Raw genomic sequence first — 18,860 nt, 5'->3', positions numbered from 1 at the left:
TTTTGTGTATGTGTGATTAAAAATTGAAAAAATTTAGATGATTATAAATCAAATTGAAATATTATTAAAATTAAAAAATATCCAAGTAAAATATAAAGGCATATGATTAAAAATTAAGTTAAAATATTATTAAAATTAAAAATATATGTATATTTTTTTTTTTGTTTTTTAATTTTTTTTCCTGGAAATTCAACTCCATACTCTGTATTTATTCATGTACATTTAGCTTCAGATAATGACAATAATAGGTGGTTTATGCAATTTAAGCTAACCAATATTTTCATTAGACAAATTTATTTCCTAAACAGTTTGATATAATATAATATTTATATTTTAATATAATATGTATAATTCAACATGTATAACTTAATATAATATATAATAATTAAAATGTTAGCTAATATATATTGTTAATTATACATACTTCGTGTATTCATCTTTCAAAATAGGTAAATGACTTTTAAACTACAAAACAATTTTTTACAATAATCTTCATCATATTTTACTTTTAACACAGCATTTTTATTTTCATAGCTACTGTGTACTATGAAGTCACATTCCATAACATTTAATAAAACAATGCCCATTTGTACTTGTGCATAATAACAATGGTTTTTTTTAAACTCAATGAACCATCTGAGTGTTTTACAATCCATTTTAAACTATTTAAAAGATTTCTTGTACCAAGTTTCTTACCATCAAAAGGACATTTGATTTCTATAATTTTGATGGGTACAAAATATTCATCAATGATGACTCCATCTGGACTACAACCTAACCAAGGATTGTTAACATCAATCACTAAACCACACTCTAAAATATTTGTATTAAATTCTTTTGAATACAAATCTCTGGCGATGTTTTCATATTATAAACCATATTTAACAAACTTATTTGTAAATAGTTTTGGCCTAAAATATCTAGTGGCTTTCAAAGATCATTGTTCATCTGTTTTTAAAGTTTTATTAAAGGTATACAGCCCATAGCATCGACTTCCTGTAATTCTGTACTGCCGACAATGGTCCCAAAAAGATTTGTCTTTTTGAGATCGATATAATACTTCATAAAAATCAGTTGACAATTTAGAAAATGATATCTTGCAACAATTACCCATATTCATGACTGGGTAGTCTTGCAAATACACTAACAAAGGATGAGATGACACATTCAGTTTGGACAACTGTGTGCCAATATCACTGATGATTGGTTAGTTGGAAAATGACGACCCAAGGAATGAAGAGCAATTGCTGAAGTTGGTGCAGCAGCTATGAATCTTGACCTAAAATTTGTTTTTGTAGTAATTATTAATTTATAAATCAAAATAAACATACTTAATTGTATCTATTACATCATCGTCAACAGAATTTGAATCAACAACATTTTTCTTATAACAATCAAAGGTATCAATTGGTAAAGGTTTATAATGTGTTAAGGTAGGTTCCTTTAATTTTGATCACTGACATGTTATGTCAGTTGATGACAAATTGTCCAAATCAGCAACTGAATTTCTGAAAATTAACAATAGTAGGTAAATGATAACTTCATGTAATATTTAATGTTTTATTGAATCCCACTTAAAGAAAAAATATTTCAAAACACTTACTTTCAATCATTGTCAAAATAATTGAATTTTTGCCATTTGAAAGTAAGTTTTTTGTTAAAGAAACTTGAATTATTTCTTCTAAATTCCAATGCTTGTTTAAAATTTTGAATAAAAAGAATTACCTGTTAAGAAACAAAAGTATTGCAACAACGTGTTTACAACACTCAGAAGCTCCTGCTTTGCAACTGCATTTGAATATAATAATTTCCATTTCAGGCTTTGTTAATTCATCGAAAACTGAATGGGGCATGTCATTTAAATGTGATGTTCGAAAAAATAATGCTTTAATTTGTAGAGATATTATTGTACAGATACAATATTATTTTAATACATCCATTGAGGTGATCCATTCGACATCTATAATGCATAGAGGAGCGATACTCACTTGTCAATCTTTTTTTTAAAAATGTTTTATTAAATTAATTGATTAATTAGTTATTTGTAAATCTAGCTTACTTGCTTACTTTATTGTTCCAACTCCAAACTATGTAATTTGTATACATTAGTTCTATACAGTACTTCGTTGAAGTTTTTCGTCACTAAAAACTACAATTCATACTAAACGTTATCTGAAACATTTTTTGCCATGAAAACTAAATTAATCGAAACTTTTAAAATAAAATAAACTAACTTAATTTCTTAAAATAAAAATTGAATGTATTAATTGCATATTAATTAATAACATAAAATTAAATTACATTTTTAACTTAACTTTGAGCTTTTAAATTTTTATCCCCAGCCTTGATTTTTACATTTTACTATTCGAAATAAACAAAAGATTCAATTGTAAACAATAAAATATTAAATAAGAATTCATTTTCTTACTCTATAACAAGAACACAAAATATATCAGTATTACATTATCTATAATATTCACCATTCATGTTTTACATCAAAATACGATGTTCGGACTTCGTCAACCTGTTCACGTTGTCCGGTCCCACTGTCCCAGATTGGTAACACTCCGAAGAGACGCTTCTCTTTACCCCGATCGCCTAAAGGCAGTTCGCAACGGTCGCGATGTTGTTGTCATCGCGCGTGTTGGTCGACTAACTATATAGTTCATATATTAGTGTGTAATTTTCACTGTTCGCGCCGTTCGCCGACATTTTTGTTGTCTCTAACACGCTGTTCCGTGTCGACATTTTCTCTGGTAAAGCTCATAATAAATAAATATTATATTTATTTATTGGTCGTCGTCACTCGTCGACCAAACAGCAGTAACCATTGCCTTGCATCTCGCAGCAGTATAGTGTGGTAGCTATTATATTTATTCACACCATCCAGTTCGGACCCAAACCTTGTGGTTTTCATCAGCTCACATTCGCTCCAGTCAGCTCAAGACATCGTTCTTCATCTATTCCCTTTAATATTATATTGTACTGGGCAGTTGTTTCGTTCCCTTTGGCCTTTGCCGTCATTCATATTTTATTATTTTATATGTTTTTATTAGTCCGAGACTGACCATCTCAGCTAATATATTATTATTAGTTTTGATATTAATCTAATAAATATATATTATATTTCATTGTTATAACTTATAATTCACTTGTACGTATATTTATATTAGCTCTATTGTACCTAGTCCCAGGGTGTTCGAGTTCTAGGTGCTAACCGCAGACTCAGGAGCTCCTAGTGCGAAAATACGAAATACCTTTAAGTGCTAATATAAATAACTGTATATTAATTAATTAGAAAGTTAATAACTCTAGTGCGTGATGGACAGTGAACATTTGAATATATTTAATTTTAAGAAATTTTATGTTTTGACTTTATTTTATTATAAATTATTAAAAAAAAATGATATTAATAGGTCATAATTAAGTACCTACGAGTATTTCTTTTGATTTGAAGCTAGTTTCTGATTCATTTTTAATAAATTCAGTGCAATACAAATATTTATTTATTTTTTTTTTTTGAAAAGACTCAATTAAAATTGTATAATCCAAGAAAATGGGTTAAGAATCTATCAAGGTGCTAAACCAACTAGCAATCGCTAGCTATGTAAATATACGAGGATAAAAATAAATATAATATTATGAAAACTACCTGTTATAAAATGCAATAGAATTAGTTTAATTTTTATTAATTATTAAAATAACAATATATACAAAAATCTGTATGTTTTATATTAAAATAATATTTATTATTTAAGCGTTAAACTAATATATTGTATATAATATATCCCAACAAAACATAAATGTAAAATGATAGCCAAGTTCAATTAAATAATATGCTTTGGTTGTTGACTTCAACGACAAAAGAAGTGAGATCTAAATGGATGCCAAGTTTAATGGTCAGTCCTGAAATTTATTTATAACAACATAAAATATAATTTCTTCTTATCACTTAGGATAATATTTTGAAGCCTAAGGTCTGACTTGGCTAGTTGTCATATACGAATTATTATTAAGTATCAACCAAAACAGTCATGGAAGAGCACTGTGTTCGATAGCTAGTTTCTACCAGAAAGCCAAATTTTTAGAAGGATAAAAAAGAATTTACAACTTTAGAACTTGCGAAGGGTATAACATAATTCGTATATGGAAACTAGCCAAGTCAGACCTTAGGCTTCAAAACATTATCCTAAGTGATAAGAAGAAATTATATTTTATGTTGTTATAAATAAATTTCAGGACTGACCATTGAACTTGGCATCCATTTAGATCTCACTTCTTTTGTCGTTGAAGTCAACAACCAAAGCATATTATTTAATTGAACTTGGCTATCATTTTACATTTATGTTTTGTTGGGATATCGTTACTTTTTTGTAAGTAAATTATTAATAGCTATTAAATCATATTAAAATAATTTCCAAATGGTTTTTAATAAACTATTGTATTTTCCTACATAAGTATAAAAAAAAAATTAATTTAATTTAATTTTTTTTCTTTTTTTTATTAATTTAGTTTTAATTTTTTTTTAAATTTTTAAATTTAATTTTTCAATTTAAGTCAACACTACATTAAATTAGAGGCAATTAATTAATTAATTGAAAAATAAAACATAATAGATAATTAATTGCAAAATTATAATAAAATCAATTGATAAAAAATTAAAAATTAAAAAATTAAAAAATTTTAAATTAAAAATCTTCAAGTTTCTGATTTTTTCCTTTGTATTAACCTAACTACCTATCTGTATGCCAAATTTGAACTTTCTAGGTCATCTGGAACTGGGTTAGAATTTTGATCTATAGGTAAGTCAGTCAGTCATAAAAATGACGATTTTGGGACGTTAATATCTAAATAACGGTTTGAGGTATGTTTATGAAATTTGGAAAACATATGTATCTCATAATTCTCAATATATGAGCCAAATTTGACATGTTTATGTGGAATAGTTTTTGAGTTATGAGGGGGTCAAAAGTGGCTCCAAATGGTTCGTGTAATATTACACACGGTGCTGCTCGCTAGTTCTGTAGCTAGAACTTGGCTTGACACGCTACCGCGTGTCTAGATAAATTAATACTATGACTTATAAGTTGAATAAATATATAAATTTAGCGAAAAGTAAGCGGAAGTTGTATAAACAGATCTATTTACTCAGAACTATAAAATAAGGGTACGCTTATACTTATTATATCATTTTTCTTATTTTCTAAGTAGGTGTTATTGGTATTAAACAATTAAGTAAGTAAATAGATAGGTAAATAAAATTACACTGAACAAAAAGATTTACATATGTAGACAAATATTTAATAAAATATTATGTTGTTGTAGAATCTCATATTCACTGAGAAATTAATAAGAATATAACATTTAATAATAAAATTAATTTTATTTCATCATCAAATATAATATTATGACAGTTATTATAATAGTTAGCTACTGCAGGTACACCACCAGTTGTTGAATTATCGATACCACATTCGTTTGTGCCTCTTCGAATTTTGAAGAGACCTTTATCACCCCATTGTGAGTTCCACGAGTTAACCAACAACCAATAAGGGATTCCGTTTTCTTCGCCCCATCCGATCAACTTAACGGAATGTCCTCCCAAGAACGAAGCATTTTTCGATCTAACGTAAACCCCTTAAAATATTTTATTTAAAAATGATATAATTATCATAAAAAAAAATAACGTAAAATAAAATGATTGTTGGCTGGTTTACCTGATTTGTAACTGAGGAAATCATCATATACATCAAACGACATTTCAATTGGTCCGTAAGTCATAACGTCCTTTTGGATTATACCGTAAGTTAGGTAGTAGTAGTCAAGTGCTATTATCATGATTTAATAGATTAAACACATTTAACAGCATGTAATCAATGAAAATAAATCATACTGTATCTGTGATCTTGGTCAAGATCAAGATCCTGATTTCCATAACACTTTTCCGCGCATTTATGATTTGGTTCAATTGGTTGACTCGCGCACGTCCTGTTGCCTTGTTTGTTATAAGGACAAGGTGCCACTCTATATGGTTCACAGCCCTAAAAATGACGCGCGAACAGTTAAACTAAATATTAATATTAATACTAAATTGTTTACCTCGCTGGATTTGTAATCTCCTCCGGTAACCAGACCGAATTTCTCAAAGTGTTCCCAAGCCTTTATAGGATAACCACCATTACATCCGTCACCACATGGAGGACAGCAAAAAGTGATTTCTTCGGCGGATAACGATTCATTGAAATCTCCATTTGTAGCTACACACAAACGGTCAGCAAATGCCGAGCTCGTTGAAAATGCCTAATAAAATAGTTCGCTTAAATTTATATTCAAATGTTGACACGGATCAAACGATTTTACCCAACACGATCCACAATGTCCTTGGTCACGGACTTTTCCAATTGTACTACAATGTTTCCATTTTTCCCTAGCATCAAAGTAACTTGGAATTTTGTTGGGTAATCTGTTGTAAGCTTCATCATCAATTTTGTACATTTTACTATAAATTTTGTTTGGAATTTGCAATCTTTTAGATCCCAAAAGTTTTAGGAAATATTCTTTTGGCGTACTCGGGTCAAAGTTCATACCCGCCTTAATTATCAAAATGTTTAATAATTATAAATATTATTATTAAAAATATAATATTTAAATATTTCATTTTTACTACAAAAATCGTTCCGAGTAATTTATTAAAAGTAAGTACTAGGTATGTATTTTAATTTTATTTAATTCAATTAATTCGTATTTACATATAATTAAATAAATTTAACATTTTTGTTAAGTTTTTTCATATATGCAAGATAAATGAGAGACGATACTTGTCAATTTACCTATTATAGAGTTTTTTAAATATTAACATTAAAAAACAAATTAATTTAAAATTATTATAAACATTGTTCTAATTAGATTTTGTAATTCGATTTGTATACATTTTTACGTGACCAAATTAATTATTAACAGTTGATAGTGATTTTTGTCTAATAACTGTATTCAATTTTTTTTTGTATAATAAATATAATTAAGCGTGGCTTTTCTCAATTAAAATATAAATAATGTATATCTTACCTTCCACGTAGTTGCTTGTTCATTGATTTTGGTAATGAAATTTTCTTGCAAAAAGTGTGTTTGTTCCGTTGTATACATGCTGAATATTATTACATATAATAACATTAACACTCTAACCATTGTTGAAATATTGTTACTTAATTTTATTATTTATTCATAGTTGATTAATAAGTCTACTGTTACTATCTGTGTGCACAATAGCAGTAGAATAAGTTTTAATTTTAATCTATTAATGTATATATACACATATTACTATATTAGATACTATAATTAAATACTTGATTCAAGTATTTCTCAGAAGACGCTACTAATTGTATTCTAATGTTTTCATATTACAGCAATTAATTTTTCACGAAAACACATTTACAATACGTATTCACACATACTATACTTAGTACATTATTCATTCATACAATAATTAGCCATTAATTTCAAGATTTAAAATCAATGAAAAAAAATAGATATATTAATTTTTGGAAATAATTATATTATTTAATACTTATATTATTATTATAAAATATACCCATCTTTCTATATTATTATACTAACTAATTCTCAGTAAGTATAATATTTTCACAATAAAAACTTTATGAATATGTGAATATATCTGTAATATACATTGCAGCGAACCGCTTGAACAAATATTAAACATTTAAAGAATCAATAATGAGCTAATGGCTCCTTAAACTAGATTAGGAACCCATGATTAAATGATTAAATTTTAGTGTAAAGGTACAATGTAAAATCACATTTTTTATGAAACATATGTAGTATAGTATACAAGGTGAATGTTTTTTGTTGAACACTTTTTATCTTAAAATCTAAGAATATTTTTGTAAATATATTTTTTACATAAATTCCACTCGAAATATGTATATTAACAATATAATCAAAAAAAAATTTTTTTTGTTATATTTTTTTTAACTTTTTACTTATTTAAATGGCAACTAACATTTTTAATTTTATATTCCAGGCTAGTATATGTCTTAGATTATTTCGATACATAAAAATCAAAATTCATAAGAGTAGTTTAAGAGTAATGACGGCCATGTGTATGAATTGTATTTTATAAGTGTTGTATTTTAATATTCAATAATATTTTCTTTTTTGTTAATTTTAGGATTCTGACAGCTTAACAGAAGGTTAATAAATGTACTACAATGTTTTACCTCTTTATAGTTTAGATTATAAATACAATTTATTATCAAGACGTTAAACAATTATTTTTCTGTAGGACTGCCGACTGGACTGTAGATATACACAAATATAACTTGTAAATTCCTTAATGTTAGAAAATATATGGTATATTCATCTGATTTCAAATACAGCATTGAACATTTTTTTTGACAAAATATCTCGTTTGTAAAACATTTTAGATTCTGATCGGAGTGATGAATGTATTGATTTTACAATGATGTATGTTTTTTGTTTTTTTTTTTGTGTCTGTCGACAACATTTGGAGCAGTAAAAATGCTTCGATTTTTGACTTCAGCCCCTCTTTGAAAAAGAAATTGAATCTAGTTGGTACTTTGGGGAGTCAAAAGTTAAAAATTTTCAATATTTTTGAAATGAATCGAGAAAAACCCAAAAAAATGAGGGAAAAATGGGATTTTTTTACGCAAAACCAGTTTACGTCAAAATCGATTTTTTTATTTTGCTATAACTCAAAAACTAATCGATGTAAATACTTGAAATTTTCACCAAATGTTTATATTAGCGCTCTCCGTACACAGTTAAATTTTCAAAGAAATTTTCAATTTTTCTAAGTATTTTTTTATTAAATAACGATAAAAATTTTTTGGCTGACCAGAAAATCTTGAAAATTTAATACAAGGTTTCTTATAAGTTGTTCTTAAAGTGATAAAAAAAAAATCCGAAATCGTTAGTCACAATTTTTTTTTATAAGTACTTAAATTTCGAATTTATACGAAATATGTCAAAATTGCGAAAATTTGTAAGTAATTTTGTGGTTGGAAAATCGTAAAAATTTTTTTTTTATAACTAAGTTTTAAAAGTTTGGTACAAGGTTCTCCAAAAATTTTTCTTCAAATATCAAAAAAAAAACTCTACCGAATTCAAACAAAATATTTTTATGAGTGTTTGAAATTTAAATTTTTACAAAACCGCGTTAAATAACGGTTTAGCCTCAAACGATTTTTGATATTTGTTGTTATTCAAATAGTATAAGTCGTAAATACTTAAAAATTTTACCAGTTATTTATATTGTCATTTTCTTTACGTGATTTGATTTTCAAAATATTTTGACTTTTTTTGAGCTATTTATAGACGAATGAAATTTTTAATTTTTCTGAAAATTTTTTTTTGAAGTGTCGATAAAATTTTTTTGGCCCTATCAAAATACTTGAAAATTTTATACAAAGTTACTCATATGTTATTCTTATAGCGATAAAAAAATTATAAGAATACATAGGCACAATTTTTTTTTATTAGCATTTGAAGTTCAAATTTTGACAAAAACTCGTCAAAATCATGAATATTTGCAAATTATTTTGTAGTTCAAAATTCATAAAATTGTTTATAATTATATCTAACGTTAAATATTCTAGACTGACAAATCATCTCCGTTCAGAATCGTTTTTCGTATACAATGATACCTATTATTGCATTAAAATTAAACCTACTATAGTCCGAGGTCCACCCTACCCCCTAATGTACAGCAGAGCGGTACCCACTTGCCGACTTTTTTTTTTTAAACTGACATGCATAAATATATTATTAATTCGATAAAAAATAAATAAAATCTATAATCTTATTAAAACTAATAATCAGCAATCATATTAATAATAACATTTTGTCAATGTAACTAAAAACTTTAATCTGATGTTTTTTAAATCTCGAACAAGAAAATACATTTAATTTTAATTGTTTCACTTAGTAAGTCACTGGTATACCAGCAGTTGTCGAATTATCAACTCTGCATTCGTTTGTACCTCGTCGAATTTTGAAAGTACCATGATCTCCCCAATCTTCATTCCAAGAGTTGACCATTAACCAATATGGGACTCCATATTCTTCACCCCAGCCGATTAACTTCACAGCATGGCCACCCAAGAATGTAGCATTTTCCGATTTCACATAAACACCTGAAACTCGTCATATTAAATTGTTAAAAAACAATAGTTCTTCACGTACGTGCACACAAATTCTACTTAAGGTGGTTTTTAGTAGCCATTATTTAAGGGAGGAAATGTATGTAATTTCTTATTGCCGCCCGTAATTTTTTGTTAAAAGTAAATTATCATTGATGTAATTACTGAGTACTACTACAGGCAACGAGACGACTATATTCTGTATCACACATACACGCATGCACAAGAAATCGTAGCACACTCAAAAAATATTTTTGATTACAAGCGATAATCCTAATAAGCTGGTGAAAAACTTATATACATCTAGGTAGTAATCCAACTTTAATTTAAAAAATGATTAAAAATTTTATAGCCTTTACTCTATGTTTTGTAGGAAATAGATTTTGGACATAGTATAGTTTACATAGTAAGGTTAAAAATGATTTTATTTAATTTATCAAAATTAACTTGTACTTAAAAATTTTTAAATTTTCCTACGAAACATAGAAAAGAGGCTAACTTGTTGTAATTATTTTTGAGAATTGAAATTGGACTACTAAAATCTTATTAGTCTAAATACATTAAAAATCTAATTATTTACACCCCTTAAGAGAATACAACATCCGCATGTGTTGTCTCCGTCTTACAAATGCGTAACATCTAGCCGTTAGTTTAAAAATTAGAGTAATTCGACCTATTAAAAACCTTGATAGTAACTTGCTAAAAAAATTAACTATCGTAAAAAACCAACATATAAATACAGATAATGTTCTTACCATCAAGTTTTATAATAGATCAATTCACTCTAATTTTTAAACTAACTGAGCTAAACATAGTCTGCTGAACGTAAATTTGCTGTCATGCATTTGTAAGACAGAGACAACACATGAAATTGTTGCGTCCTTTTAGTGAGATTTTTTAGTGCTCATTTTTAAAGAGTTCACTAAAGGCAATTGTTTGAATATAGACTATTGATATGAGTAATAATATATGCGTAGTATTTATAGTGATTATTAGCATATTGTGAAACCGAAGTGTAAATGTAGCGGTAGAAAGTTCGACGCGCCCATATAATATCATCATTCCACATTTGACGATTATTATATTCTTTTTATGACAAACTTGTACTTGTCTTTCAGCAGACCGACTAAGCAAATATGAGTACGATAAGAAATCTAAAAACACACTCAATTTGTTTATAAAATGTACGTAATCACACTTTTATCAATTTCATATAGGTACTCTTAAGTCTAAATCATTGTATGACAATTTTTCAATTTTTACATTTTAAAAACAAATATAATTGGAAGATAAGAGTTGAAGTTTGATAAAAATAAATTATCAATCTCAATAAGTAAACTCATAACCAAATTCAAGTGTGTTTTTGGACTTCATACTGTTGGTTTTATCAGCAAAATAGTTAAATATATAAATTTACTTTCGTAAAAAAGTACTCGTTAAAGAATTTCTTAAAAAAAAAACGCAAGGCTATTTTTTAAATGATGAATCATCCATATTGATTAACTTTTACCTGACTTATAACTAGGAAAATCGTCATATACATCAAACGACGCTTCAATCGGTCCATAAGTTATAACGTCCTTTTGAATAGATCCATATGTAAGGTAATAAGAGTCTCTAGCTATAATAATAGTTCAATAAAATTTAAACCGTATAAACTATTACAACTAGTAAAATAAATCATACTGTATCTGTGGTCATTTACAAAGTCGATTTCTTGATCCCCATAACACATTCTTGTACATCTGTGATTTTTTTCCATTGGCTGACCCCTACACGAGTTATTTCCATATTCATCACGAATGCATGGTGAGACTCGGTACGGCATACAACCCTTACAGTTCATGAATAATGAAATAATCGATGGACGTTCGTTGATTATGCTAAAAATGTCCTATACAAATTGTATCTTAATCAATAATCATACCTCACTCGATTTATAATCTCCTCCGGTTACGAGACCATGCCGCCTGAAATAGTCCCAAGCTTTAATCGGGTAACCTCCGTGACAACCAAAACCGCACAAATGACAGCAAAAAGTTAATTCTTCTGCGGATAACAGCTCATTGAATTCTCCATCTGTGGCTATACATAGACGATCGGCAAATGCTGAACTCGTGGCTAACGCCTAATGCAATAAATTGTTCGTACCATTATTTCGTAAATATAATATATAATATTCTATTTCTTATTCATTCGAACGTACCCAACATGATCCACAATTTCCTTGGTCACGGATTACTCCGATCGTATAGCAACGTCTCCATTCTTTCCTTGCATCAAACTTACTTGGAATTCTACCAAACAGGTTTACATAAGCTTCGTCTTCTGATTTGTACATTTTAGGATTAAGTTTATGTGCGGCTTGAACTCCTTTTGATCCCAGAAGTTTGATGAATTCTTCAATCGGTGTTTTTGGATTGAAGTTAACACCGGCCTAATTTATTTATTGATTTATCTTACAGTTAATATACTTATTTATCATTAATTTTAAATATATACATAATGTTTCATATTTTATAAGCTTAAGTTAGCAAAAATTTAAAAATTATAATTTATAATAAATTTATTTTATTTGTTTAGAGTATGGCTGAGAATCATTATACAATAAATTAAAATAATATTATTATTTTATTATATAATTTTAATTGTTTACTTAGTAATAAAATTATCGTGTTTCATTGGAAAAAAAGAATTTCATTTTTAATTCATTTGAAAATATATTTTAGTATGAATGCATAGTTTAATGTGATATGTTATACCATAATAATATTTCAAATATATATCAACATTTTTAATTCTATTGTAATTGATGGAAACAAAATTTTCAATCCTTAATTATAATTTATTCTTAGTTCAATAATAAATTTAATTAACGATCTCTAAATTGAAAGCTTATGTAATAATTGTTATGTATTTGAATCTAAAAATTTGAAGTTAATGTGAAGAAAAATATTATAAACCAACTCAGATTAAAATAAAGTTAGTTTTAGATTCTCAGAGGAACGACGAAGAAAGTATTAGTTTACCAAAAGTATTGTTTTATTTTATGATATTTATAGAAATTTAAAATTTTCAATTTATTTTCAATTTAATGCAGTGGTTCGGAACCAGTCACTGGTTCTGATCCTCTTCTACTCTACGCCCCCTTTGTGCGCAAAAATCTCGCGTACCTCATCCTATAAATTGAAAATATTGAATAGATATTGTATAAAATATATAAATGAATAAATACTAATTTTATTTTGTCATGATAGTTTTCGCCTCTCCAACAATAATGTGTACAGACTCCCCGGGTTAGAAAACACTCATTTAATGCATAAAGTTAAAAATCTTCAAAAACAATAGCAAAAATGCATTATTTATTATATATTGCATACACAATTTATTTATAAACGTTTTAAGTTCAAAATTTGATATTTAAATGAAAAACAAACTACATTTTCTCCAACGATAAAAGTTATTTTGTTTTGATACCTACGAACAGTTTTAACACGAATGTTTTCACAATTACAAACATACCTGGAAAATAATAATGTAAAATATAATGTTCATTTAATATTATTTTCTATAAACACGTAATAAAGATTTTAAATTATATAATGTTTAAATTAATTGTATGATACTTATTCTGTATATATATATTTACTTAGTTATTACTTTTATGCAATGGAGAAGAATTGTGATTTTTTTTTGACAAAAGTTAATTCTCTCTATTATATTGCTAATTTATACAAGTAAATTATTAATTACTAAGCCATATGTTTAAAGTTTAAAAAATGAATGTTTATCTGTTTGTCTCTATAGTCTCAAAAACTACTGAACAGTTTTTAATTAAAGCTATATCAATAGATTCTTTGAGACTTAAATACCTCATGAAAATTAAATATTAATTGGATGTTATTGATTACAGAAAATATTACTGTAATAATTAGTTTACATACGAGTATAGCATATAAACATTTTAGTTTACTTATAAACACATTTACAATGATTGCTTTTGTGATTTTCAATTACGATTTACTTTAGTATTTATTCTAGATATATTTTATGAATATCTACCAATCTTAACGGTATTGGATTTAAACACTCGTTGAATCTGTCTTTATTTTTTTGTATTTATATCATAAATATTTCCAGAATTAAAAAGTGGACTTGTTTCTGTATTGTATTTTTAAACTGGTGTAAAATGAATAACTATATAAAAATATAGATTAATTTTGACACGAGCAAAATCTGGTATTACAGTTAATATATTAAAGCATAAATTATTTATAAAATATCCCTAGAAACAGAGACTGTGTCCGCTTAAAATCGTTTTTCTTATGTGATAATATATCACTAAATTCAAATTGAATATATCTATTATGTATTCAATAACTTTATATAACTATTAACTATATATATATTAATAACAAATAAAAAATTATGGTACATTTGATACCCAAACTTTTACTATACAAAAAATTAACTTATCTGGATTTTGTTTTAATTACATATCCTTTTGGTTAAGAAGTAATTCTGTGTTTTAGCTTATAATTTTTTTTTTTTTTTTTAATAATTACAGTAGAATTTAAACTGCTTATTAGGAACACAAATAATTGATACAATCGCGTTATTGAAACAAAATGGCTAGGTCATGTATTAAAACATTAAAAATAATTGGATTATTAAAATAACACATAGGTTATTTGAAACCATAAGAGCCGAAGTACTACTACGCTACTATGATAGTATATAATCTTATCTTTGCAATCGTTACGTATCAATATTCAATACTTGATACACTCATCATTGTAAAACACTCATCATTGTAAAATCAATATATTCATTACTTCGTTCAGAATCTAAAATGACGGAAAAACGGCAATTTTTACGCAAAACCAGTTTTTGTCAAAATCGAATTTTTTATTTTGCTATAACTCAAAAACTAATCGATGTAAATACTTGAAATTTTCACCAAATGTTTATATTAGCGCTCTCCGTACACAGTTAAATTTTCAAAGAAATTTTCAATTTTTCTAAGTATTTTTTTTTTTAAATAACGATAAAAATTTTTTGGCTGACCAGAAAATCTTGAAAATTTAATACCTACAAGGTTTCTTAAAAGTTGTTCTTAAAGTGATAAAAAAAAATCCGAAATCGTTAGTCACAATTTTTTTTATAAGTACTTAAATTTCGAATTTATACGAAATATGTCAAAATTGCGAAAATTTGCAAGTAATTTTGTGGTTGGAAAATCGTAAAAATTTTTTTTTTATAACTAAGTTTTGAAAATTTGGTACAAGGTTTTCCATAAATTTTTCTTCAAATATCTGTAAAAAAAACTCTACCGGATTCAGACAAAAAATTTTTATGAGTGTTTGAAATTTAAAGTTTTACAAAACCGCGTTAAATAACGTTTTAGCCTCAAACGATTTTTGATATTTGTTGTTATTCAAATTGTATAAGTCGTAAATACTTAAAAATTTTACCAGTTATTTATATTGTCATTTTCTTTACGTGATTTGATTTTCAAAATATTTTGACTTTTTTTGAGCTATTTATAGACAAATGAAATTTTCAATTTTTCTGAAAATTTTTTTTTGAAGTGTCGATAAAATTTTTTTGGCCCTATCAAAATACTTGAAAATTTTATACAAAGTTACTCATATGTTATTCTTATAGCGATAAAAAAATTATAAGAATACATAGGCACAATTTTTTTTTATTAGCATTTGAAGTTCAAATTTTGACAAAAACTCGTCAAAATCATGAATATTTGCAAATTATTTTGTAGTTCAAAATTCATAAAAATGTTTGTATAGGTAGCTAAGAATTGAAAATTTAATACAAAATTTTTCATAAGTTTAGCTTACAATAATTATTAAAGAACTTAAATTTCGGTGTATTCAGACCATTAAAACACAAACCACCTTTTTCACCAACCACTGGAAATTATATCCTAGACTGACAAATCATCTTCGTTCAGAATCGTTTTTCGTATACAATGATACCTATCATTACATTCAAATTTAATCTACTCTAGTCCGAGGTCCATCCCACCCCCTAATGTACAGCAGAACGGTACCCACTTGCCCACTTTTTTTAACTTGTTTATACAATTTTTTAATATTAGGTATTTGTTTAGATAAATTCATTAGCTCTAACAAATTTGAATTTGAATTTCGAAATTATTTAGTATTATGTATTTTATTTCGTAAAATGTTGTTCAACAAAATAAAAATTAAATTAAATTTACACCCACACAAATACGCAACAACACGATTTTCCGATGCTTGTAACGTTACCGCAGCACAGACATTGAAAAATAATCTATTCATGTGTTTTTGTAAGGGTACACAATTTTTTTTTATGTTGTAAGAAATTTTAAAAATAAAGTAAATATTATAATACTGAATCATTTTGAACTTCAAATTTACATTTGGCTTTAGGTAAAGGATCTCAAATAAATGCATTATGTTTGTATTCATTAAAATTGAGTTAAAATAAAATATTAAAATAGGTATGATATAAAATAAAATAAAATCAAGAAATATTTATTGATTTAATTTTATTTAAAACTATGTTTAATTTTTAATTTTATCATATTACAATCAAAGTTAATAGATATAATTGATATGAGTAATATTGCCTAAACATATTACATGGTTGAGGCCGTTCTGGTACTGAAATTCGACCATAAAAACATGCTTTCGTACTTCCCATTTTCCTCAGCTATCTTTAGTCATATAACCATGATTTTTTTACCAAAATAAACTTGAGAAGTTTTTTTAGGCAAATAAGGTTTTTCAAATCGATTTTATTTGGTTTTGGAATTTTCCAAATTTTTATAAAAAATTTATAAAATTGACAAAAAAATATATCAATAAATTGGAACGCAGTCATTTGTTTTGTATAAACCAAAAAAAGCTAAGTTATCACTCCAGACACGTTGATTAGTAAAAAATTACATAAACTAAAAAATTACAAATGACTAGTTAGGTAGAAAGATAGAAAAGTTATATCCAGTTAATCTCTTTGCAAATTGATTAACGTTTAGTATATATTTTGTGCGTGACTATCTTATTATTACCTACCTGTTCTTAATCAAACGAAACTTAACGCATAATGATTAATGACACACACCTAATTACGTATCAAGATATGGGTTTTTCAATCACGCAGTTTTTTTTTTTTTTTGTTCTGATTTAATTACCTCTAATAGGAATTGAATCAGTATTAAGTGTATACTATGTAGGGAAAAATAATTTAGTTAAAAATTAAAATAGTTTTGCGTAACTTGAGAGTTATCACATTATAATAACCTTATATTAAACATTATATTATGATTTATGACTATTATGTTATATAATTTGTATTTATGCATAAAAAGTAAAAATAATAAATAGTTTTATGTGATTTATTAAGTTGCAAATAAAAATGATTTCCTTATGTGATAAATTGTTAACCAATTTTAAAACATTTGTCTTTATTATTTACAGTGTGAGTAATAATATCTCACCTTCCATGTCGTTACTTTTTCGTTGATCTTTTCGATGAAATCTTCTTGCAGAAAATACGCTTGTTCCGTCATATATACACTGAGCAAAGTCACCAACCACAAAAATAATATCTTAGCCATCGTTCCTATTGTATTTTCTCGAAACCGTTTGAATTTTTTTTCAAAACTAAATTTTGATACTATAGTCCGAAACGCCCAACGTTTATTGTCGTATGTTCATATATAGATTAAACGTCGAACGATTAATGTTTTACATCGTGTACAATATTAATAAGTACAAGTGTAAAATTTAGATACATAATATTTTAATCCCGCTATTTGGGTGCATCGAATAAAGATATGCGATGTATCTATTATATTGCAGTAATGTTTCAAGGCAAAAACTCTTCAACATCGAAATCAAGTGTGTTACGCTGCTTCGTATTTATGCATTTTATCGTTGCTTACAGAATAGAGTATTATTTGTGGATTAAGGAACAGATAATTTATTATTCCAATATATTTAATATATGTTGTGACGTAAAAGAGTAATACTGGCACTTGATATTTAGTTCCGATACGTTGATGGTATTTTTACAAAACTATAAATACCTATAAATATTTTCAACAGTATGCTATGGTATAACGTATTCTCAAAAACTCGAACAGTAAAAAATATCTTTCTAAAAATCAAAATTTATTTTTACAGTTTTAAACAAACGTTAACAAATTTTCATGAAAATATTTATTTCTCTTAAACGGAGCGGTTATATTTTATTTTTACTTTATCTTTATGACACGTTTAGAGAATAACTTTTTTATTAATTTTTCAGAAAAACGACAGGGAAGTGTCGGGAGAAATGCAAGATTCGAATGTTTCCATTGAGTATTTAACTTACCATAACTCAATTATATTTATTATAACAAAGACGATTGTATACAGACATACAGTCACTGCAAACATGGCCTATAAGCAGATAATGTAGAGTGGGTATGGCTCGAAGCCTTGAACACCGTCAATAATGACGATCAAATAAATACTTAATTAATTTATCTGATATTAAACTGACGACTTACGATACATCATACAATCAGTTTCGGGTTATGGTTAGTATAGTTACCTATACATTTTTCGGCAAGTTTTAAGTCTAAGTCACTTAGTGCAGTCGAACATAAAAAATACGAAACAACGGCACTTGTAC

The 18,860-nt window shown here is 26.5% G+C and overlaps 2 protein-coding genes across 2 annotated transcripts; both read right to left on the bottom strand.

Annotated features, from left to right (window-relative positions):
- Positions 1 to 5,298: 5,298 nt before the first annotated feature.
- LOC114129231 (cathepsin B-like cysteine proteinase 5) lies at positions 5,299 to 7,512 on the bottom strand. The gene is made up of 6 exons (XM_027993891.2): positions 7,066 to 7,512; positions 6,361 to 6,591; positions 6,100 to 6,300; positions 5,894 to 6,041; positions 5,718 to 5,828; positions 5,299 to 5,637 (listed from the first exon to the last, which is right to left on the bottom strand). Exons 1-6 carry the CDS (start codon positions 7,183 to 7,185, stop codon positions 5,336 to 5,338), a joined length of 1,113 nt encoding a protein of 370 aa, XP_027849692.2. The 5' UTR covers positions 7,186 to 7,512; the 3' UTR covers positions 5,299 to 5,335.
- Positions 7,513 to 8,351: 839 nt separating this feature from the next.
- Positions 8,352 to 17,942, bottom strand: LOC114129225 (cathepsin B-like). Its single transcript, XM_027993885.2, has 6 exons — positions 17,680 to 17,942; positions 12,382 to 12,612; positions 12,103 to 12,303; positions 11,862 to 12,009; positions 11,686 to 11,796; positions 8,352 to 10,169 (listed from the first exon to the last, which is right to left on the bottom strand). Exons 1-6 carry the CDS (start codon positions 17,797 to 17,799, stop codon positions 9,958 to 9,960), a joined length of 1,023 nt encoding a protein of 340 aa, XP_027849686.2. The 5' UTR covers positions 17,800 to 17,942; the 3' UTR covers positions 8,352 to 9,957.
- Positions 17,943 to 18,860: the final 918 nt, after the last annotated feature.

This window comes from Aphis gossypii, chromosome X, assembly GCF_020184175.1.
Source record: "Aphis gossypii isolate Hap1 chromosome X, ASM2018417v2, whole genome shotgun sequence".
NCBI classification, from domain to species: domain Eukaryota; kingdom Metazoa; phylum Arthropoda; class Insecta; order Hemiptera; family Aphididae; genus Aphis; species Aphis gossypii.
This window is presented reverse-complemented; position numbering and strand designations above follow the sequence as displayed.

Coding starts and splice junctions, on each gene's coding strand:
- LOC114129231 (XM_027993891.2), bottom strand. CDS start 7,185: ATGGTTAGAGTGTTAATGTTATTATATGTAATAATATTCAGCATGTAT. Junction 6,592..7,065: donor AACAAGCAACTACGTGGAAG/GTAAGATATACA, acceptor TTGATAATTAAG/GCGGGTATGAACTTTGACCC. Junction 6,042..6,099: donor GAGATTACAAATCCAGCGAG/GTAAACAATTTA, acceptor CGTCATTTTTAG/GGCTGTGAACCATATAGAGT.
- LOC114129225 (XM_027993885.2), bottom strand. CDS start 17,799: ATGGCTAAGATATTATTTTTGTGGTTGGTGACTTTGCTCAGTGTATAT. Junction 12,010..12,102: donor GAGATTATAAATCGAGTGAG/GTATGATTATTG, acceptor ATGAACTGTAAG/GGTTGTATGCCGTACCGAGT. Junction 11,797..11,861: donor TGTAAATGACCACAGATACA/GTATGATTTATT, acceptor CTATTATTATAG/CTAGAGACTCTTATTACCTT.